The sequence below is a fragment of the Pocillopora verrucosa genome, chromosome 3, assembly GCF_036669915.1.
Source record: "Pocillopora verrucosa isolate sample1 chromosome 3, ASM3666991v2, whole genome shotgun sequence".
Lineage (NCBI taxonomy): Eukaryota > Metazoa > Cnidaria > Anthozoa > Scleractinia > Pocilloporidae > Pocillopora > Pocillopora verrucosa.
This window is the reverse complement of record NC_089314.1, coordinates 19,753,302-19,776,213: the sequence shown is the minus strand read 5'-3', so window position 1 is coordinate 19,776,213 and position 22,912 is coordinate 19,753,302. Positions and strand designations below refer to the sequence as shown.

The following is a 22,912-nucleotide window of genomic DNA, read 5'->3' as shown; positions in this document are numbered from 1 at the left end:
TTCGAGTTTTGAAACTGAAATTATATGCTTTAAGTTTAAGTTTATTTTTCTGCATAGGTTTTGGAGAGGAAAAAACAGATCTCAAAACGACGGTTCGCTGTATAGTCGGCTTCATGTGGTTGCCCTCATACCTTTTTAAACCGTTTCATAATAAAACCAGGAGGGACATAGAAGATTGTAAGTATTTACAGAGCCCTTATTTCTCGTTAAATCCTAAAATAATTCTGTTGCGGACAGAGAATGGAAGTACCATGCCTCAAATTTTTTTTGGCCGAAAATTGATAACAAATTCAATTATTTGGGTCGATGAAATTCCTTGAGCCGCAGTCAAGAATTGAGTATGTTTTACAGGGGCAGTATGTGGGAAGTCACGTTTTCCCATGACCCTCCAAGAGTGTTTGACTTTTCTACGTAGGCCGTTTTAATTTGCCGTCGTAACTTAATGGTTACACGGTGCAATGACGTTTTGCTGAGCCGTGTCGTTGCTCTTTCCTGTGGTTGTTGTAGAATATTGAGGTGCTGCTTCATCGACTTTATTCTATTTGATATTTTTACCTGGGAATTTCATCGTGAAACGAAGGCAGAATTAATGTATAATGAAGAAGAGGGTCTTAATGAACTCTATCGTTTGCGTTAGTTTCATTTTCTAGATAGATTGTGAAGAAAAAATACTCTCCAGCCAATTTAAGCACATGCGAAGTAACGATCATTGGAAAATGGAATTTTGCCGTCTCTTTCATTTAATGTTCCAGTCTTAAAATGGGGGAGCATTTACGAGTTACCTTAAAGTAAAATCTACTTTAAAGTATTTGGAAATGCTCGTCTCAAGAGGTTATGGCCTCACACTTGTCATTAACAGGAAATGTGTTGGGATCATTGCATGTAATTTTTTTTTCTAAGTGGATAAGAAATTTCAGTTTTGAAATCTTAACTCATATTTCTTTTATGTCAGTAAATTGGTCTATCTAGTCATTATCAGAGTTGCTACGAGCAGTTGTTATCACTCTGTTATCACTTTGTGTCGTAATTCTCATCATCCGCAAACTTTTTTTTCCTGTGATGATGATCCTAATTAGTATCGACTAAATCACTTACATTGATGATATGAAATGTTATGTGGGTCTCTCTGCCAACAAAGATGTCGAATTTTGGCAAAGATTGAACTCTTCAGGATGGCGAAAAATTTTTTGAATAAAAAGCTTGAATTAACCCTTTAAACCCTAACAGTGACTAGCATATAATTTCTCCCTACAATATCACTCCTGAATCACACCTTAAGTTCATGAGAAGAAAGGAAATGGTCACCAGGGAAGGAATATTTTGATTGGCAAACAATTTTTCCTTGTCAGAACCTTAGGAGATGTATAAGGAACAGTGTGGAGAATATGTGTACTGATGTTTGGGCGAAAAGGGTTAAAAGCGTTCTACATCAACCAATTGTCGCGGGAAGTTGACAGGCAGTACTACTTATGCATCTCTTTGAGACAAGCAATTACTATGTTTCGCGATTTCACCCGTTGTTACAACATTGAAGGTACATGTAGTTCCTTTACCTTTTTTTTCCGACTGTTTTACATACATGTTGGAATTGGTTGATAACTGTCTAATTGAAAAATGGATTCTATGTTGCGTGCGTCTTTTTAGAGATAGATAAAAAATGACGTCCAAATGGGGAAAGAACAAAAAAGTGACACACAATGCGCAGCCGAGTGTGTCACTGCTCTTCTAACCACATATTGACGTCTTATGTGATTTATTGTGTCTAGCTCACGGTAACATGGAATCTATTTGATTTATGTGATAATTAAAAAGGAAAAATTTTGTTTATGGTGAGGTCATCTATACGTCTGTCCTCTAATAGATCTTAAGTAGGAGCCGAACGGGTGCGGTAGGTCTGCAGGTGGCACAGTACAACAAGTTTCATAATCCAATGTCAGGAGTCGATGGAAGCTGCGATAGCGCGACAGTGTAAAGAACCTATTTGCTAGCATAAAGTAGTAAGTTTGTCTTCATTATTCGCAACGCAAGTATGATAAGTCTTTGCTAAGTTGGTCCTGAAACCAATTCCACATCGCGTGAACGCCATTCATGCATTGTGATTCCGCGCAAGCTAGCTTTCAGAGGGGCTGATGTTATGTTTCACACCACCCACAATACCACGTGTTACTGATTGTGGGTGGTGTGAAACATATGCCAAGTACTGATCAGTGTATGTAGGCTTCCTATGTACGCCGGTGGCGAGGCGGCTGTCAGGAGTTATTGACGTTTCCACGATCCGGGATGGTGAAGATGTCGTCTACGTAGCGTCTCCAGATCCTTTGCATGTAGGATGATGAGTTCTTCAAAACTCTCCATGTGGAAGTTAGCAATAATAGAGGAAACTGGGCTCCCCATGGCTGCGCCTTCTTGTTGTTTGTAAATCGATCCATTCTACTGGAAGTATGTGGATCTCAAAACGACATTCAGAAGGTCGGCGATTTGAGTAGGTGTTAGCACCGTGCGGTCTGGGTGGCTAGAGTCGTTCTCCAGTTTCTGCATCGTGGCCTGTACAGCGCCTTTGATAGGAACATTGGTAAAGAGGAACTCTACGTTGAAAGACACCATGATCGCGTCGTCAAGGATCGCCTCACTGCTCAGGGTTGCTTACGCGCTAAAGGAGACAAGATGTTAGCTAGGTAGGCGGACAGTTCATATGAGAAGGTGTTAACGCATGACACAATAGATATTAAGGGTACGTCGGCCTTGCGGATCTTCGGTAAACCGTAGATTCTAGGCGGCTGTTTAACTTTGAGCATCGAAACGCGCCAATTACAGCTGGGAAAAAAAACAACCAATCACAGCGGAGCATCCTGCTTTATCATTAAGAATTACGTACGGTTGAATGAAAAGCGCTCGTTGATACCAAGGGGATTAAGAGTGCCTATTTGAAAGATAAATTTTTGTTCTAGAGTTTTGCGGCTTTCCGAACTGCCTAGATGTAGAGAAGGGCTGCAAACTGCCATATGCTGCTTAAAGGAAGTGAGTTTCTGAAGAAACTGTGGTGCTGCGTCGTTGGGAGAGTTTAATAGGTAATGAAGTGTTAACAACTGAGTTGAAAACGTAAACTAACCACCGTAAAGAGTTTAAAAGCTGACGTTTCGGACGTTATTCTTTAAACCCTATGCTGTTTAGAATGGTAAGGGAGATTAAATTGCCTAGCGACTGGTTTGATGCGTCCTTGTCATTTCTTTCTACGTTGCGAAGGTGTTCTCAAAATCGGTCACCTAGTCGTCTTCCTGTTTCAAATTCAGCCATATTGATGATGTTGGATGTAAAATCAGCCATAATGCTGTATACCAGTCGTAATGGCCTTCTCTTCGTTTTCTTAAATTATTTTTTTTTTTGGCTGGTTTGACTAGTATATTTTTGTTTCGTTAGAGTGAACGGACGAGGAAAGGATATCATGATTTTGGACATTTGCCCGTAACAAGGAAAGGTAAGAATTAATTTCATTCTATATTGATCAGCTTTCTTTCACAACATCCGCTGCTAATTTGTCGAAAGCATTATCTTCGGAGGGCAACGGCTATACTGCACACACACGGTATACTCTACGATTTGACACAAGGTTGTGCGTTAGTCGTGTTAATTAGAGTTTATCACTGATGGTTTTTATTATGTATTAAGGGTTTTACATCTAAACATCAGGTTTTTTTGGTAATTCATTCGAATCCAAGACTATTTGTAGACTGAAGAAATTTTGGCTCAAGGAAAAAGTTACGAGATATTGGATGTTAACAGGTTTCCTATTGCTCTTTTGATTCTCTTGAATCACTCATCTCGAGCTGAAGCGAAATAGTAAACGCGAAAACAAGAAGGTAAGGCTGGAGGGGGAAAGATTAGGCGGTCTTTGGTCTTGGAGCAAGCATGTTATTTACGTGCGTTCAGAAGCATTTGATGGAGTGTCTTAAATAGCCGCGCAAGTTGTTACTTATACATCAGTGCAACAACAAACGAATAAACATGCCATAACGTTAGTATCAGGAGTCATTACACCTAAAAGTGCGTTTCGAGCGAAACAGTCTGGAAAGCTAACGATAAAGAATGTAACAAAGAGGCTACTCCAGCTGTTTTGTCAAGATTGTTTCGTTCTATCATAGATCACGTGCAGATAATTTTCACCCTTTGACAGATGACTGTTAGTTATTGCAATATTGTTACGCCCAGCTATAATGCAGCATTTCTAGAAATTGTTTCTGGGACAGAAATTCTGTTTGTTCTTTTTTTTGATATCTTCATGGACGAAGCCCTCTTAAGTCTCAGATGGAATGCAAGATTACAAGTAACAAGTCAGTCAGTTAGTTCATTAAGCCCTGTGGGTACGAAAATAAGCACTTGCAATTAAGGACTTTGACGTTTCCTCTTACGCAGTTGTGATAGTGTGACAGTAGGTGTCGTGTTGGCTCTTTGTACGTGCATTAGGGCAAGCTTGACTTAAATAAAAGCATTTGTTCGGTAAGCACGTTGTGAACACGAAGAAGCCTCGAATGAATTTTCGCCAAAAATAATTAACGATCAATTAAGAGGTTGCGCAAGATATTCGGGTGTCAAGTTAAGGTATGCACGTATAGAGCTTTGTTGATATGATATGTTTGAAAAAAAATGCCCCTTTACTCTACCTACTGGTCGCTTTAAAAGCCTCCTGGCTGGTTGAAGTATTTTCATTTTTCCTGGTCGGATATTGACATTCGCTTTGATGGGTCACAGAAACCGTCATTTCCAAATTGCAAGGTCACACAAAATTAAAGATAGAATAGAATTGGGCCGCGAAGTGGAGACGGCGTCTTTTGTTAGAAGGTTATTTGAGATACAGCTTTTTCGCTATTTGCGTGTAGCGGTTGGTTATGATCAGTTCCGACGGTTCCTTTTTGATGTTAATGTCGATAATGGGTTAATACTGATTAATATCCGGTTAGTGGTGTGAGTTTTATCGGAAACGGAGATGATTTTTCTGTGGGAGCTGGTTGAGTATTTATAGGTTCACTTTCTCTGAATGATTTGAAATTCACATTGCCTTGGAAAGATGTTCTTTTACGAAAGACGGGAAAGGCTACGAGTGCGATAGCCTTCATGTTATGGTTACTGCTGTCGGCTGATAACTAAAAGCTTAAGGAAAATTCTTGAGGAAAAATCCCAATTACTCCGTCAACAAGGCAAAGGCAAGCGGCCGAACCAGTGAGCCATGACACGAAATAAAAACAACTAAAGAGGAAAACAGAGTCATATTTGCTGGTATGTTATTAACTAACTAGTTATAGTTCTCACTAGAGCTGCCCCCGCCCTACAGTACCATTTTATTTTGTTTTTTTTTTTTAGTTGGGCTTGTTGTTTACAGTTGTGTAATTTTTCTGTTATGTTGTTACGGAATTGTGGCTCAATACTTTGGTTTTAGTAATTTTGGATCTCAAAATACTACAAGTGTACAAAATGTAGTTTTGCGAAGTGCTTGGGATGTTTTTTTTTGCTGTAATTTACAATTACAACCAGTAATTTCCTTTCTTTGACTACTGTTTACTTTCAGTTGTGCTGCGAGTCCTTCGCGCCCAATAACAGACTTGCCTCTGACAAATCCAGAAATTGCCGAGTCTTTCGGCTTTGTGCAATAAGCTTGATTTGCGGCGGACAAATCGGAGTTAACCGAGTCTTTCGGTCAAAATGCTAAACTTACACCGTCTTCTGAGCATCGGTGAAATTATTTCTGTATTAACTTCTGTATAACACAAATGAGTCAAGACAGCTTTTAAGCACAAAACAGCACTCTCCGCGCCTTTCACACTTTGATGGTCGCGTGGACTCCGACCGAAGAAACTCTAAAACTCTGAGAATAATCCAACATCAAAGCAAACGAGTTAGAAGCTCAACTTTTTCATGTATTTGATATCTGGTTATACTTTAATTATGCTGCAAGTTCTTTGCTTTAAGTTCTCACGTTAGCTGACTGAGCTGTGGACCCTCCGCCGCCTTCGATCGAGACTTCACACAGTTTGGGATGAATCAGCAGTCGTAAATTTTTCAAAGACTACAAGGTGCAATTTGGTTAGCCTTTGAAAAATTTACTCGAAATGATGTGATTGCCGATTCGAACGACGCAGACATGCCATTGGTCTTTTGAAAAAACATGCACGCAATTTAATAAGCGACAGGAGCGAGACCAGTCAGAACTCGTGATCCATTCGCACATAAACTCGAAAATTCCTCCCGGAAATTTTGGTTGAATCTTTATTGCGCTCAAACTTCTTTCATTGTAATTCGGTGATGTAAGTGAACTTGAATTAAAAAAAAACGTGCTTGGTATGAAAGAGAATCTATCAATGGGCGCTGTCTTATTATTCCAACCGAGGAAATGTAATGGGTTCAATGGCTAACACCACGTCAGTTCGAATTAAGAGGAGCAGAAAGTTGAACAGAAACTTGAGTTCAGAAATTGAACAAAACAAAGTGGCGGTAATAATAACGTTTCAATTTTGAGTGTGACCGAGGAAGAGAAAAACAAAAACACCCAACAAAGTGCAAATTACTGGCCAAGGTCTGGAAGTCTTAGGCTTGTCAAGAGACTATGACAAAGAGTATTGAAAGCTCAGAACCGGAGGCCCTGAGGAGTTTTACGCAAGAGTTCACTAGAAAGACGAGGAAGATTACGAGCGTGATAGCCTTTGTGTGTAATGGCAAATACTATTGACCGTTACTTAACAAAAAGGTACCCTTGAGTATTCGCGACAGAGGTTACTCGCGAGAGAGAATTTAAAGGTGCGTTGATGGTTCTTATGGGAAAAGCCCGGGTACTAAGGAAACAAGGCACGAAAAAAACACGGCTTTTACCGTTTTCTGAAAGTTCCGGTAACTTAGCGGGCCCGAAACAAACCAAAATTTGAAGAATTGAAATGCATGTCCTGGCACCCTATCCAGTCCACTTTTTCCCTTTAGCTGTCAGTTTTGTAGTATAAATTTAAAAAAATTGAAACACCCATCGTGATTGAGAACAGAACTCCCTTGCGGGCCCGTTACGTTACCAAAACCTTCGAGAAACGGACCCTAGGAGTCAAATGTTTACATGCATATCACTATTAAGTAATCACATGATTTTTCTCGTGCAATTTGGGGATAATCATGTGATTACCTTTTCTTATTTTGTGAATGTGATCTCCCCGTGTAGTGCAGCAAAACAAAAGTGAGCCAGAATTTATGGAAGAAAGGTTGGCACTACCTTACGTTAGCTCCTTAAACAATTCTTAGACCTAAACATCCACTAGATCATTAGAAGGTATGATTTGCTTTATTGAGATATTCCTGAATCACATTAAGAGAATCCCTTCTAGAAGGTACACAGTTATATTGCTAGTATTACTGAGCAGGTTGGCGGCGGAAAAAAATAGTATGTATTGTTTTATCCTATCTGCATTTAAGCATGATCTATCCTTGAAGTGACTCGAGATTTTTTGTTTAAAGTGACCCTTATTGCCATTGGTATTACTTATGTTCACTAGCCCTTTTTGCCTCGAACATATCATCAGAATCCTAAAGGATTAAAGATTTTAGCCCGGCAATGTGAATCGATTGAGACGGCGATAGAAGATCAATATTTTGCCCTTTAGCGCAATGTCAGGCAAGGATATTTGTCCGTGGTCATTGCTTGCTGCCAGAAGATAAAGCGGAAACGAAAAGGAAAAGTATCGCAGTCCACGTGTCTGGCGAGAGAGAGGTAAAATTATTTCATGTTATTGTCATTTCACTTTTTCTGCCTACGAGTAGCGATTTTATCACCACGATAGCAAACTTGAACAAGTGTCGTAATCAATAAAAGGCTTAACCACAGAGAACTTTCGGAGGAATTCAAAAACTGTCGACGGAGAGAAATAACGAAAAAAAAAACCTCATATTTTGAAATATTTTTATTGTGCCTCTTAGTGTTTGCCACTTATTTATAGCGAACAAGGTGATTCTCCATGTAGCAGATATTGTAACTCTACGCTACACCTTGACAGTCCGGCTGCTGCTCATTATTCGTGATTTACATCGACAAACAAAGCTAATGGATGTAAAATAAGTTTCGTAATTCTGGGAAAGTTTCCACGCAAAATGTCACCTTGGCAAAAGAGCCAACAAAAGGCGGAAAAAGCACCAAAAATTTATCAAGTGGGTTTGACCATGTTGAAAAGTAATTTGGTCGAATAAGGCCATTTTAAACGTCGATAAAAGACATACGACATCTTGTGGTCCTTTTTGGCTACTGCCTCCTATAGGAAGTGTGGTCCCATGTTATCGAAATGGGTAAGTGAATGAGTGAGTGAGGGGTAATTGAATCCTTGCTGAAATATCTCAACGAGAGGGCATTGGAATTTTCGGTTTTGCGGTTTTAGCTATTTTTAAGATCAGTTTTTCGGTTTTCGTGCCAGAAAACTTCGGTTTCTCGGTTTTGGTGTTCATTGCGGTTTGCGGATTTTCCGTTTTTTAGCATTTAGTTTTCGGTTTTCGCGAAAACAGTAATAGGTTTTCGGATTGGATATCCGATGCGATTTTCGGTTTTCCCTATTTGATCTATTTGGGTCCCGGTTTCTCTTCGATCTGAGCGGCAATTACGCGCCTCCACTGATCTCGAATAGCAGCTAAACGCAAATGTTATTGAGACGAATGCGTTACAAACCAATCAAAATATCGCAGGGATCCCTTGGTAGCCTACGTGTAGCCGTTCCCCTCCCCCCAAGGTGGGGGGGGAGGGGAGGGTACGGCTAAGCACGGAACATTGCCAAAGTTTCTTTATCAATGCCACCTCGAAGTTGGTGACCAAGTTACAGGCCACACGTGACTGATTGATTCAACATTCTAATAGAATCTCCAAACTTTCAGGTCTTAGTTCGCGAATGGAAATGTTAGATTAGGTATTTCCGATGAAACTTTCCAGAGCTATAGCTTTTTGTGACTGCAAAATTGCAATCCCATAGAGGACTTTTGTGCAAATTTTCTTAATTTAACTAGGCTCCATTACCAACTGCTGAATCCGCAGAGACCACGCTCGAGGTCCTCGAAAGAGCAGCTGTTAATTTAAGTAGATACTAGAGGATACGAATGCCAAGTCCATGACATTCATAAATCCTGTAATGAAATTAGTGTAGTTTACTCTGTATGCTCCACTTGTCACCACTTTATGGGATCGATCAGGGTTCTAACAACTGGGTGTGGACTATGAGATGTATCAGTTTTGACAGTTTTGCATACGGTTTTCGGTTTTGATTGAATTTTTCTTCGGTTTATCGGTTTTGGATGATATTCTCTACGGTTTTGTGGTTTCTAATAGGCCCCAATGCCTCCCTCCTTAATATGTGTGATCACCTCATCATGAAAACTGAGAAGAAATTTTTTTCTTTGAATAGAGAGCATTTTACCATTTGAATGAGCGAACTATGTCCAGTAGATCCGAGGATATAATTTGTTCAGTTCTTGCCGTGACACTACAAAAGATGATAAACATTGCGAAACAATTTCACAATGACTTCTCTGGCGCGTAACTAAAACAAAATTTTTCTTGCGGAAATATCTAAGTTGGTGTGATCTGCACAGCGTGGAAACTTTGAGGAAAATTTTTTTTTAATTTAAAGAGAGAGTATTTTACCATTTTAATCAACGGCTAATGCTCAAAAGAGCCGCTAAAATTGCAAAGTGAGCAAGGTCCGAATCACGATTCCAAGAGTTTTAACAAGGTGACCCTATTCGACGAAACGAAGGAACGGTGGAATGGCGGAATATCCTGAAACCCGGAATGACGGAATTTCATAAAACGCGCAATGCATCGTTGTAGGAAACAAAAATCTGACAAAAATGGAATCGTCATGAAATAAGAATATAATAATTAAAACTTAACAGTCAGAATTAAAAGAAGCATAGTCAAATCATTATTGGAGCGTAGAAGATAGAGGAACAGTGAGGTTCTTGAACTAACCCCTGTAAATGATCATTACCGTTACTATTATTATCTTTATTATTATTATTATTATTATTATTATTATTATTATTACGATTATTTGTTACCATTTAACTATTGGTTGGATATCAGTCGGTCACTATTTTTTTAATTATCTTTCTCTTCTGGAACAAGGTACACATGAATATGTGGGATGCGGCAGGTTTCCTGTTTTGCATGTAAGGCAAATATTCTGAAACACTACCGTCTGGCATCATTATACAACCTCTAGCTCTTTTCAATGCCACAAAGATGGTCAATTTTTTCACTTCTTGCCGTGACACTACAAAAGGTGATAAACATCTCAAAATAATTTCATTGTAGAATCCACTGACACGTAATTAAAATCAAAACTTCCCCTTGCAGAAATGTAGCATCAGGTGTGATCAGCACATCATGGAAACTTGTAGGAAATTTTGTTTTCCTATGAATAGAGAGCAATTTACTCTTTGAATCAGTGATTTATGCCCAAAAGAGCCTCTAAATTCGCGAAGCGAACAAGCTGTGAAATACGTTACCTTGAGTTTACCGGGTACCTGCTCAATGGAAAGATGGAAGGGTGGAATATCCGAGGACACGGAATAACGGAATATCCTAAGACGCGGAATAACGGAATATCCTAAGACGTGGAATAACGGAATATCTTAAAATATCCTTATTATTGTTAATATGATTATTTGTTACCATTTAGTTATTGGTAATTATTCATTATATTCATGAATCATCTTTCCCTTGGAGAACAGGGTACTCATAAATATATCGGATGCCGCCCGTTTTTAAAACCTTTATTTTTGTTCAATGCTTTGAAAATTGTGCTATATCAGTAGCCACGTGCAGTCTTGGACTACCTATTTTTTATTGTTTATTTTTACAACACGATTATCAATCACTCGGTCAGTCAGTATGTCAATGTTAAAGCGTGGGATAAGGTTACCCTTTAAGTATGAGCCAGAGGATCCAGTCAAAAATGCTTGACGATAAGAAGTAACTTAACTTCATAGTCGAAAGAACTGCTAATAAATATTTATTAAAGCTGAATAGTATTAAAAATAAAAAATGTAGATAGAAGTATATACTTTTGAAAGTAGAGTTCCTTTTTAATTTGAATCGTCGCTTCTTGGTTAGTTTTTCCACATAATTTGTTCAAGTATGTTTTTGGCACTGCATAGGAAATTCCAGGCTGTGTGTGTTGGGGGGGGGGGGGAGAGTTCGTTAGGAAGGATAATCTCAGTATTAAACGGTTTCTGTCACTCTCTATCACTCTTGTCTGAAGTCATACGATATTTTTGTTAATAAGCTAAGTGGAAATGGAGCCTTGTGCTGGAGATTGGTTACGTTCTGTTAAGGCTCAGCAGTATATTAATTTGAACAGCTCTGTGCCTCATCTGAAATTAAATTTACCTACATACCAGGGGGAAAAGGGTAGCAAAACTAAAGCAAAAGCAATCATTTTAAAATCTATTTTTTTATTGATTTATTTACAAACCAAGAACGTGATGTACAAAATAAATCAGTAAATATCTAAAGATCCTTTTTCTATAACAGGGAATAACTGATTAAATAACATGAAAAGTGTTGTCGATCTTGTGATAACGTATGATATGGTAACAATTTCAGGTTATACCGAGTGATTCTCAATAAAGGAGTGTTTCATGTTCACATGCCTCCTACCTGCCGAGTAAAGAATAAAGAAAGGTAAGGATATCTTTTTCATTTTGATAATGGACTGGTTTTGCATGAAACATATCCCAGATTTAGTGGACATAATGGTAGAATTCAAATGATTCACACATTCCTAATGACTATACTTTAAATGGGCAGTTTGGTGTGTAGGAGAATAATGTACCTTTATTCTGAAAAGGATGAATAAAGTATGTGTGTTTGTATGTACAGGTAAAGATGATGATGATAGTAACGAAAATTGTAATAATCATTGTTCATATAATGATTATGGCGACAAAACAATATTGAGGGTGATTTTGATAACAATGATAATTAGGAACTATGATTGACTGAGTAAAACTTGACAATGTTTCAACCATCAAATATGACCCACGTTGATAAAAACTTTTGCGTAGAAATTAAATAGTAGCAGAGAATGTAAAAAGACTGCATAAGCATTTGAATGTGAATTAGGCAGGTTGGCAAAACAAGTGGGATATTTTGGGCGGGAAAGTTCTAGCAGGCATAGAAACAGTGGTTTAGTTGGTAAAATGGGCAACTATTGCCCCAGCCCTGGACTTGTTTTCTAGGACATGGGTTCTTGAAATCAGGAGATGGAAGAGGAAAAAAGACTTTTTAAAAGAAGCGAAAAGTCAGTGAATTTCCCTGGAGAATTTATTGGTGAAATTGTCAATTAAGATGGTCAGGGAAATGTTGTATTTGTCAGAAAAAAGTGAGGAAAATTCAAGGAGTTTCGAAAGCCCATGGTTGTGGCAACCATGCAGGAGGAGCTGCATCTCATCTTAAAACGAAAAAAAAACACTTGCTGAATGGTGAAATACATCTTTAATAGCTGTCACTGTCATTTTTCAGTGGCTAAAACAAACATTTCCCTAATAAAAGAAGAACATTGGTTTTTTGGTGTGTTTTAGGTTTTGGAGGTCTTAAATGAATGATTAGGAATTGACGTTTGATTCCCAAATACGTTGCAGTAATGTTAATACCTTGTTACTTACCTCTACTTTATTTCTGGAAGGATCTTGTTGGTTCCTGTTGAGAAAATCAAGGACCCTGATGAACGAAATTTCGGAATATCTTTTTCATGTTGATAAAAGTAATACATTATCTGGTATAAATTTAAACTGCCTTGGGGAGGATGTTCATGTTTGACTTCAATGATTTTTTGACAAATGTCAGTATTACCTTTGTGGATAATTCCAGCTATACTGATGAAAAAGTCCGATTTACACAAATATGCCTAAATTTTGTTTCAAGTTGATGAGTAAAAACTTTTTAAAATACTTCTTTTCATCCGAATTTGTGGTAAGACATTACATCAGGTTACCTTAATTTAGAATCAACCTGTGAGACGCTGTTACATAATTATAAATTTGCTGTTCAAGAGAACAAGTTACACAGTGGGAATGAAATATCACTTTTGCTTGGGAACCGTGGAAGCAAAGTCCTTTCTCGAAAGACACTGGAAACCTCCTTACACAGGAAGGATAATTTTACTTTTTGCCTTCAAGGTCACACATTCTTTAATTCTCTCAGCTCTGAACTATAGAGATGCTTCAGGTATTCTCTTTTACTCTAAACCTCAAAACCTTCCCTTCATATTAAACTTATATTTTTTTTAAATTTTTCAATCCTCTTGAGCCAAAGTTTGGTTTAAGAAAACCAAACAGGCACAGGCACAGGCACACTAAGCGGTACTAGTTACCCTCATAAGCTAATTGGCTGGAAAGAAGTATATGTATTCGTTAGTTTTATATCCTTACCTCCTGTCTGTTTGTATAACTGTGTGCCTCTTGATGGCATCCGCTGCCTCCTGTAGATGAAAGCAATGCTTCAGTTTTTATGAACTAAAGATGCTGAATTGGGCACCAAGAAGATCACAAAACATGAAAAATCGTAAAAAATTATATATGTTTTTACTCAAACATCGATAAATATTGGGTAAAATAACAAGTTTGTCGCTTAATACTTACAAATAATCTTGAAAGATAAATATCATGTTGATTCCTGGTAAAAAGAAATATGTTTTTCTTTCAATGAGTGTAGAATGGAGAGAATTGCATTTAGTTTCTAGAACTGCATTTAAATTTTTAGAGCAGCAGCATTTTGATAAAAGTAGATCTAATTTTCCTTGATTAACAGTTATGTTTTGTGCGGCTTATTCAGAATCCTCGAAGAGCCTGTTACCCTATTTTCGACTGAAAAGGGATTCAGCCACCTCTCTCTCGCAATGCTTGTAAAATTCCGTTGCCCTTCTATCAGAAAGCACATGAACAAGTCAGTTCTTTCCATCAAGGGATGTAATCTCTCACAATGAAGAAACCATAATAAAAAGTGGATTTCTCCTTTCTTCTACCTACCTGTTGAGCTACCTTTGTAGAAGATATATTCTAATTTCTTGAACCTCGTCCTGCAAGCAGAAAAGAAGACCCACTACATGAATAATGAAGGATTATGTGTGAGGTGTTTAAAAGCGAAGAAAGGCGAAAAGTGTTTCGATTCTCGATTCTCCTGTCGTGTTCTTGAGATGCCCTTGACTCCTACTCTTCTGGGTCCATTTTCATTATTTTTCATTTCTATGCTGAAACAGGTTTTTTTTCGTTTGCGATCAACGAAAGCGAGCAAAGTGGTCGTTCAGGTTAGGGAAGGAATACCGATGAAATTTTGATCACAACAGGATGATTTAAGGCGTGGGGTGCAGGAATTTGACCTATGCTTTTTTTAAGTGACGAGTTTAGAAATCTGAGACGCATTGTTTATTAGGAGTCGTGCGGTTACGAAAATATTGTCAGGGATAAATCTGGAACGCTGTGATGAGACACGCATTCTAAAGCGTTGTTTTCTTTCGCTTTAGTTTGCCACTTATAAAAGGAGATATGATGTTAGGTTATTCCAGACGTCGACGTTAAGTTCAATTTTACTGTTTTGAGTCAAATCAAAGCCAATGAGCCACCAATCAGTATTGTTCAAGTTCCGCCCAGCAAACTCTCTTAACCTCAAACCGATATAATTAGAGGCTACCTAATTAGTTATTTGACTGACAACTTAAACATAAAAAACCCCAAAAACCAAGCGAACAGATCTAACGACCCCTGGCCACGATAATCAAAGTTCATAATTTATCACTACTTTGAAAAAAGGTAAAGAAAGAGATCGAAGGAAACTTTTTCCTTTCCTCCGCACTTTTTAGCGGGATGCCGTGTTTGGTGACTTACACAATGCATGATATGTAAATAGCCATTGTCAAAATTGTGCTCGCCCTGGGAAGCTATTTAAAATTGATTTTGGAGATTTAATTACGACACCATCGGTAATCTAATTTCACATTTATGTCACACAATATAACACAACATAACACAACATGACCATAAATTCGTCCAAGTATTCTTTTGACTTAAAGTTAGTGATGTGTGGCCAGAAATGTCGTTTATTAATACAAATAAAGTCAAGATGGTGTCACTAAGGTACGGCCAACGACCGTAATTTGTTGATTACAACTGTTGTCACCTTGACTTTTGCTTTGGTCTTTGCAGGTTGAAGAAGCAGGTTGAATAAAACCATCAGTGTAAAATGTGGTCCCTGCGCTTTTGTCGGAGTCTTTAAAAGCTTCTTTTAGTTTGGTTGAAAACGCAGGGCTGAATAGGGTCAGGGCAAGCATAGAGCCTTGCTTGACTCCTGGGGAGATGGAGAATGCTGAAGAGGTCTCTCCATTGTCCTGGACTCTGGTGAGCATGTCGATGTGTAGTTGTCATTCAATTATGATGAACTCCAGGGTGCATTTGTACTTGATTTTTTTTCCCTGCATTTTACCTTAAAAAAAAACCTGCAGACAGCAAAATGATAATGATAAGGGTTGCCCACTCTTTTTGGAAACTTCACAGAATTTCAGGAAGGAGACCATTCTCAAGATGTGAAGGCATTATCCCCTCATTCCCCTTATTGTAAAGGGGAATGATTGAGGCATCTTTGAAGTCCTTGGGGACTTTCCCTTCCTGTCAGATTACTTCATGCAGCTAAAGCAGCTCGTCCACAAAGGGCCATGCCTTCCTGTTTTGAACAGCTGGCAGATCTCCCAGAGTCTCATTAAGGGTTGGTATAATTTTCGGTGGGTCATCAACTGGGATTTGCAGCAGACATTTAGGGGCCTCAATGTTAAGAGATGAAGGGTAGCTCAGCACGCTCGGCCTGACACTCCAGGATCTTCTCCATGTCAATGATCAGTGTTCATTGTTCATGTGTGGGCACTCAGAAGGGGACAGGAAAGATAGGACTATACAAACTGCGGATAGGACTCGTAGGCAATGTCATGAACATATTTTTGTTTCTAAAGGAGTCTTGGTGGTAAGGTTTGATTAAATCTTCGAGTGAAGCCCCATTTGTCGCCATGTATCTTTTGTGCTCCTCCGTATTTTGTACCGTGATATTTAAAATTTATGATGATGATGATGATGATGATGATGGCAGGTTCCATAATCAATCAGTTGCGAGGATCAGTGGGAAGGTCGTCCCTGTTGATACCCCCTCTGTTGGCTGTGCAGGCTGATCCTTGATCTGCACACTCTGCTGCACCTTTGGCATGGGAATCCTTGGACAAGGGTTCTCAGGGTAGCTGACGCCTTTTTTCTCCTGTCTCACCTCTCCAAGCATCTCTTGTGGCCATCTTGAAGGCCACAGCGCCTCACCTTGACAAAGCTCTCCAGATGTTGCTGTCCTTTGACCCCCTTTCCCACTCCTTTTCTTGGATCTCAGCTGCAGTGAGCTGCCACCTCAGCTGGTGTTTGAGTTACTTACGTGGGGCACGCAGGTGTCCTTCATACATGACAAGCAGTCTGCCCAGGAAAGCAGTTGGCTCTTTCCAAGACTTCACTGTTGGTCATGTAGTCTTGCCACTTGATGCCCATGGTCGGGCAGAGACAGTGCTAATGGAAGTGCAGTAATACGAAACACCTGGTACAGAACCTAGGCCTCTGATTCGTACAGGAGAGTGGTGAAAACTGCAGCTGTGTAGACCAGGATCTTTGTTGATAGGCCCAGGGAGTGGTTCTTCCACTTCACTTCGGTAGGCATCCAAAGGAGCTGCTGGCTGTGGCTATCAATGGAGGTGGCGCTCGTAAGGTATGTGAAGTGCTCCACTGTGTTCAGCATTGTTCCACAGATGGGGTGTCCTTTTCCTAGCCTGACAAGTTACGGGCTCAATCCAGTTGTGGAGTCAGAGTTATCCCTCTCCTAGACTGGCTACCCAGCGAGGTTGTGAGCCTAATCTGCCCACCCAGTTCTGTTAGGAACTCAGTCACCCTATGTAGTACACTTTGCTAAAAACAGGAGTGCAATGGGAGCGCCTTATTACAGCCCAGTAATGTAAGAGAGGCCATACACAAGTGACCTACCTGGCAAACTGAGCAGTGATCCTGTGGCCGTCACTACACTTGAAAAGCAAAGGGGATGGTAAAGTCTGGGCCCAAAATCCCAGTCACTAAGGAAAATGATGCATCTCCTAAAGTTCATGTTGAGATTAATATGAACGCTTAAAACTCAATAACTTATGAGTTTAGCTTTATTTTGTTAATTGATTTTTTTTGTATGAAAGTTGTCTATTATAATAGAGCTCCAAATTCTGTTTTCTTCTCCACAAGAGCCTATTTTCTTCCATGTGAAACTTTAGGCAAAGCACCTCTACCATGGTGTCACAAGAAGGAGAAAACGTAGAAAGCTTACTATTTAAAATGCCTTTCAAGGCAAATGTCCAGATGATTATTAGATGTAGCTATTTTACCGGATTGTAGATAGATAGATCACCTTAGGAAAACATTTGCATAAAAAAAGAAGGCAAAGGCACACAGTTTTTACATTCCTTTTAATATATTGGAATACACGGGTTAACTTTGAGTTACATTTAGGGTATTTTAATCCAGTTTATCGCTATGATGATTATGACTGATAAGGTATCTGTAGGAAACAACAAAAAATAAGAATTAAGTCCTCAACACTCCAAATAGAATGTTGTCATACATGATTGGAGCAAAGAAAAGCCCTATAGACAGCTCTCAAGATCTTTTCCTAGCTCTAAGGTTTATATTTTTCAAGACCTTTGAGGTCATTTAACTTTACTGTTAATTCTTTTCATTAAAGGTTCTACTTATCATTGCACAGACCTTTAGGAAAATATTTTTTACCTTGTATCTTGATGTATTATTTTAAAGGCAATTACTTTCAGAGTGTCAATATCCAACTTTGTCAGAGTGTCAATATCCACTTTCTTTCGAAAATCATTTTGCTACACGTATCCATTGAGAGATGCACCACATCAGAACGAATCAAAAATAATTTATCATTTCTTACTGATAGATATAGAGTGAAGTAGAAAAAATTTAAGAACTATTGTTTTAATTGTAATCTGAAAGGAATATAATTTCCTGTTTCACCATTACTGATTAGTTATTAAGGAGATTCGTCAAAGATATATCAGTAATTTTATTTCAATAACGCATCGTAAATGTTTTTTATTATCTTAGTTTGGTTTTACACTGTACTTGCAAAACAACCATATCTACCTGGACTTGAGTTATCCAGTAAACACGCCAAAGTTGTGTACGAACCGGGTCTCGGAAATATCTCCAAAGGCTATTGTGAGGTTTGCTTCCAGTTGTAACTCCTGCCTAAGCTGTGAAAAACCAGTAAGAGAAGTAAGTCCTTTTGTAAAAGCCTGTGGACAATTAGACTGCTATTGGGGGCTTTGTTTTTCATTGTATTTAGACGTGGTGTTGAGAAATTCTTAATTTTTTTATTGTCTTTCATTAGTTGTAAGAATGTAGAAACATATTTCAGAAAGGAACCTCAAAATAAATTTTAAGTTGGCGGTAACATAATTTCTTAATTATAGCAGATGTTTATTTGTATATTAAGAAGCATTTTTCTATATTTCAATCACTGCACCTTTTATTAACGTTACACGTCTTACGCAAATCTCTTAGCTCATCTGTATTTGTGTATTATTTTGATTTAATAGTTGGAGGCATTAATTATATATATGATAGTCATGTTATATACTTACCACCTGCACACCGGAAAGGTCTTGCCTATAAATCATTCTATGAGAAAAAAAACGCAACAACCGATATTGATGTGAGTTTTTAATCAGATTGATAATGATATTTGCAAAGACATTGTTCTTATCGCACAGTGCATTTCTTATGAACAAGCATGTTACTAGATAGTGTAAGGTCGGAAAGAAGGAAGGCAAATTGGTATATTTGACCCTTGTCCTTGGAAGCAACGCAATTAATAATTCAGTGTTGTTACCTGACATTCAGCGCGATGACGCCGTTAATAGAAACATTCATTCCAAAAACTGACCAGTAACCAATTACTGTTGTTACTACAGTATCTTCAAACTGCAAGATAAAAGAAATGTTAGGTTGGACGAGAGAAAACGCGAAAAGAAAATGATGAAAAGGCTTTTGGTGAGAAAAGGAGAAACGAGCAACAGCAAAAGCAAATTCTCACCGTATATTCTCTCACTACGTTTTGCATTTCCATGCTGCTTTCGGAATTCTTTATGCTGCAAAAAAAGAGAAATTACATTAAAAAAATTAAGAATAACATCAAATTTGGGTTTAGAATTGAATAGAATCGAAAAGCAATGTTTTTTAAATCAGAAAAAATAGAATCTAACCTATTTCTTAGCTGAAGTAAAGAGGCGAGTTGTTGTGTGTTCGTGATGGTCTGCGGTTTTGCTTTTCAGGGGAGGGGGGAAGGGAGACGGAGGGGAGAGGGGCTTGCTAATGGTGGTTTGAAACTGCTGTCGTGTTGAGTCCGCTAAGAATATCCGACCCAAGTTAGAATTATGTCCTACTTTGATAAGGCGAAGTCTTTCATTTTTGCTCTTCCATTTAATAATCTTGGTCTTGGTCTTCATCTTATTATTCTGAAAGTTTATTTTTGTCTAGATATAAGCAATAGGTAGCACTTCTACTTACCTCTGGTAGATTGGGATCCATATTTTCAACCTCTCATGTTTTATTCTCTTGGCGTCACTGACTGAGTTCACATGGTTTGGCCTCCGTCAAATTCTCTAGCTTCGATTATCATCTGCTCATGCCCCATGTTAATGGAAATGAACCGATTTGTTCTACAAAAGTCCTTGAAAGAGAGAGTAAAACCGTGGCATTGTTCTCGGTCTGTGCTCGAGTATTTAGAACTGAAAAGATTATCTTCTGAATCCCGTGACTGCTTTTCCCTAGCAGTGCCAAAGATAGGTGGGATGTTTGAGTCAAGAAGCTGTCATTAAGATAGAGACACAGCAAGGCAAGATGAAACTCTACTATATATCATATAGTAATTTGAAACTACTACATGATCTTACTCAAGAGGCGTTGAATTGCGCTTTCTTGAATTTACGTGCTACGCGATTTTTGCGTGTTTGAGGGTTGGTGATTGATGACCCTCTTACCATGCCCTTTTCAAAAATGAAATAGATCCGCTTGAGGAAGTGACGGCATTGCCTTGTTTTTGTTCTTGAATTTTCGACTTATCATTAAAAAAAAAACCTCAAGCTTGCACGGGTCGAGCATGTCCGAGATCTGTTACCTACTTCAAGCTTAAATGTTTTATTTGTTTGCTTTTTTTTCGGCCATTAAAAGTGTAAGTCAAGCAGAAACCCTCGAAAAAAATGCATTTTACGAGAACCGTGGACTGCTTTTAGTAATAATATGTTTTTTTTGTGGGAAGTGCATGGTAAGTGAACTAACTATATGGCCGTTGGGGAGGAGTGACTGAGTGCATGGGTTTAGGCCACACTGAATGGAAAACGGAGATGTGCACAGAAAAAAAGGATCACGAAGTTAAGCTATTGCTATGTACTTACTTTGTGAGATCTCTATGCCCCGTCGACATTAGTACGAATGACCAGCAGCTCATTCTAAAAGAAAAAATTAAACAGCTTTGGTGAGTTTTGATTATTTGGTAACATTTCTTCTGTGAGACAGCAGGAATTTAGTTCAAGAATGAAAACCATAGTTGGAAAGGTGTAATGGGCAAAGATTACAATACACGTGGATTAAGAATTTCTCGGTGAAATATGCGAGATACCTACCATAAGAGCTTGTAACATTCTCTTCTCTAACCTTTGGAAAATACAAGTATAGTTGATCGAAATGATCTGTTATTAGGATAAAGGCACAACCCTATGTCCCCTTGATGTCAAAGGCAGTGGATGTTGTTTAAAAGATAGACGGTAACATAGTTTTTTACGGGAAGGAAGCTATGGTGCATAAGTTATTACTTAATTTTGGTCCGTGAGAGTCGCTGATCTGTTGGTGCTCCGTTGTGTGGAAAAGTGTCTCACGTGGAGTCATTTATCTTAGTTAAATGAGCGAATGATCAGAAATGATTTTACACTCAATCTACATCGACCGAAAGTGTAAATTTCACTTAATTAAACTGAGTTATGATATAAGTAACAATATTAGTTAATATAGTTCTTTACATTTTCTCGAGTAAATTGGTGTGCACTGCTTTCTCGCATACCCAGTTAACTCGTCATCAATATTTGCTTATACCAATACAGTGAATTTTAGCTTATGAAGACCTTTAAAACTCTTTACACAAGAACTTTTTCTTAAGCAGTGTGTATATTCTCACCTTTTAAGGTACGTTCTTATCTTTGTGGCTTCGGCCCGCAAGACATTTTTCACAATCATTTTCCACAATCTTCGACTATTGAAGCACTTTTTGAATAGCAAAGCTATCTGCAATCGCATCACATGATTAAGCAGTCACCTTAGTGCGTTTCTCGAACTCGGCATCCACTTGGAAGGCGTAGTTCAGAGAATAATGAACGTTGTGGGAAATCTCCTGATAGAGTGTGAAGTGTCAGGCAGATTCTGTCTTTGGTTAATTCAGATTGGTCATTAAGCGTTACCCAAGAGATCACTGTGCGAATCACAGATTAACCGCCGTCGCTCAACGAAAATTGAGTTTGGAAATGAAATCATTCCGTATTCCGCCTTCCAGCGAAGTCAGTAGCTGCTGCTTCACTATTACGGTGTTAGCGCCAGCATACATGAAATCGTGCTTGACCTGTGAAGGAAACTGGAAACTCTTGCTTTTGGATTAAATTACTGGTTGACCTAAGTAACTAAATCTTCCTCAGGTAAATTAAGGCCTGGGTCAGTGGTCAGCTGGGACCCCCAGCGCGGTTTTTAGCAGCCCCACGACACGCGCGTGAAGTTTGTAATTTGAGGAAGATAATAAAGAAACCAACACGTACTTCGCGTGTGCGAAGCGATGAATCTATCTCCGTAATTGCTTTCTTCCTTCCATATAATTTAAAAACCTGATATTCTAAGGGCCGAAAGCCCTGAAAAATGGGCTTTGTAAAGCTCAGTCAAAATTTGTAAGCTTAAATACTTCGAGGAAACAAGTTTAACGAAACATCTTTTAAGTCTGCTTTTAAGTCGAGGTAAGATTACAATGTTTGTCGCACAGTTTTACTAAATACGCAACGATGAAAATGTTTGCCGTCCGGATTGCGGACGGTCCAAGAGTTCGTCCGGGTCATGGCAAGCCCGGAGAGATTTTAACAATTAGTTTTCGAGGCCTGCGTGAAAATTATGTGTTGTCGGTCATTAGAAAGTCATAGGAAATGATAACTAAGATTTGTACATGCATCGGCACACAGGTCCAAGGTAAGACAAATTTTAAACCTAATCTGTGCAGTTGGAACTGCTTGCATCTTGTCTTAAGTACCCTAAAACAGGACAGTTTTACCATGTGAAAAGATGAGGTCATGGGAAAGGTTGTTAGAGTATTGAGGTGCATTGTTCAGGCGTCAAGACCCGTGTTTTGCTCTGTGTAGGTTTCCCAAAGCTGAGAATTATGCAGTTAATAATATTGTACCGTTCGCATCGACATCTCTTTCTATAATTTTTATTCCGAAAGTTTTTTCTTCACTGGCACTGTTGAACAACTACATCAAGGGTCTTTTCACAAATTCTTCAACGTAGTATGCGCTGTATACTGTCGCTATTTCACACAAACTGCCCGAGGTGTTGCGGCTTTCAATTTGTGGTAAACAAAAGCTAAATTTAGCTATGAAGGTGTTTTCTTTAATTAAACGTGTTCAAAGTGACAAGCTGTAATTTCCTAACGTTGTGATTGTTCCTTTCTTTCCCGAGTTGTCACTGTTTCGAGCGTTAGAGCTACTATCTTGTTGAATTGTCAACAAGAATAATAATTTCC

General features: G+C 38.6%; 2 protein-coding genes across 10 annotated transcripts in view; one reads left to right on the top strand and one right to left on the bottom strand.

Moving 5' to 3' along the window:
• The window catches only part of LOC131794177 (uncharacterized), a 53,096-nt gene that overhangs the window by 22,096 nt on the left and 8,088 nt on the right, over positions 1 to 22,912 (top strand). Inside the window, exons 4-10 of one of the 8 annotated variants that reach the window (XM_066163142.1) lie at positions 58 to 177; positions 1,350 to 1,534; positions 1,862 to 2,675; positions 2,949 to 3,068; positions 3,418 to 3,475; positions 11,612 to 11,689; positions 15,208 to 17,453. In XM_066163142.1, the coding sequence (XP_066019239.1) occupies positions 58 to 139 (82 nt within the window). In that variant the 3' untranslated portion in view covers positions 140 to 177; positions 1,350 to 1,534; positions 1,862 to 2,675; ... (2 more) ...; positions 11,612 to 11,689; positions 15,208 to 17,453. Of the gene's footprint in view, positions 1 to 57; positions 178 to 1,349; positions 2,676 to 2,948; positions 3,069 to 3,417; positions 3,476 to 11,611; positions 11,690 to 12,692; positions 12,747 to 15,207; positions 18,358 to 22,912 lie in introns of those variants that run through there. The other 7 variants (XM_066163144.1, XR_010716846.1, XM_066163143.1 and 4 more) reach the window with 7 other exon arrangements.
• Positions 11,487 to 21,758, bottom strand: LOC136279426 (uncharacterized). Of its 2 annotated transcripts, none has more exons than XM_066163134.1 (7): positions 21,314 to 21,758; positions 20,538 to 20,591; positions 14,035 to 14,084; positions 13,648 to 13,681; positions 13,438 to 13,487; positions 12,673 to 12,727; positions 11,487 to 11,665 (listed from the first exon to the last, which is right to left on the bottom strand). In XM_066163134.1, the coding sequence occupies exons 1-6, from the start codon at positions 21,430 to 21,432 to the stop codon at positions 12,675 to 12,677; spliced, it is 360 nt and encodes a 119-aa protein (XP_066019231.1). In that variant the 5' UTR covers positions 21,433 to 21,758; the 3' UTR covers positions 11,487 to 11,665; positions 12,673 to 12,674. The 2 variants fall into 2 exon arrangements, with proteins under 2 accessions (XP_066019231.1, XP_066019233.1); XM_066163136.1 differs by having other exon boundaries at positions 12,673 to 12,706.

What these genes read in the sequence shown, in the direction of transcription:
- LOC136279426 (XM_066163134.1), bottom strand. Translation starts at nt 21,432, where the DNA reads ATGCGATTGCAGATAGCTTTGCTATTCAAAAAGTGCTTCAATAGTCGA. An exon ending in ATAAGAACGTACCTTAAAAG is followed by an intron (nt 20,592 to 21,313) that starts GTGAGAATATAC and finishes TTTTTCTTTTAG; the next exon opens with AATGAGCTGCTGGTCATTCG. An exon ending in CTACAAAGGTAGCTCAACAG is followed by an intron (nt 13,682 to 14,034) that starts GTAGGTAGAAGA and finishes TCTTTTTACCAG; the next exon opens with GAATCAACATGATATTTATC.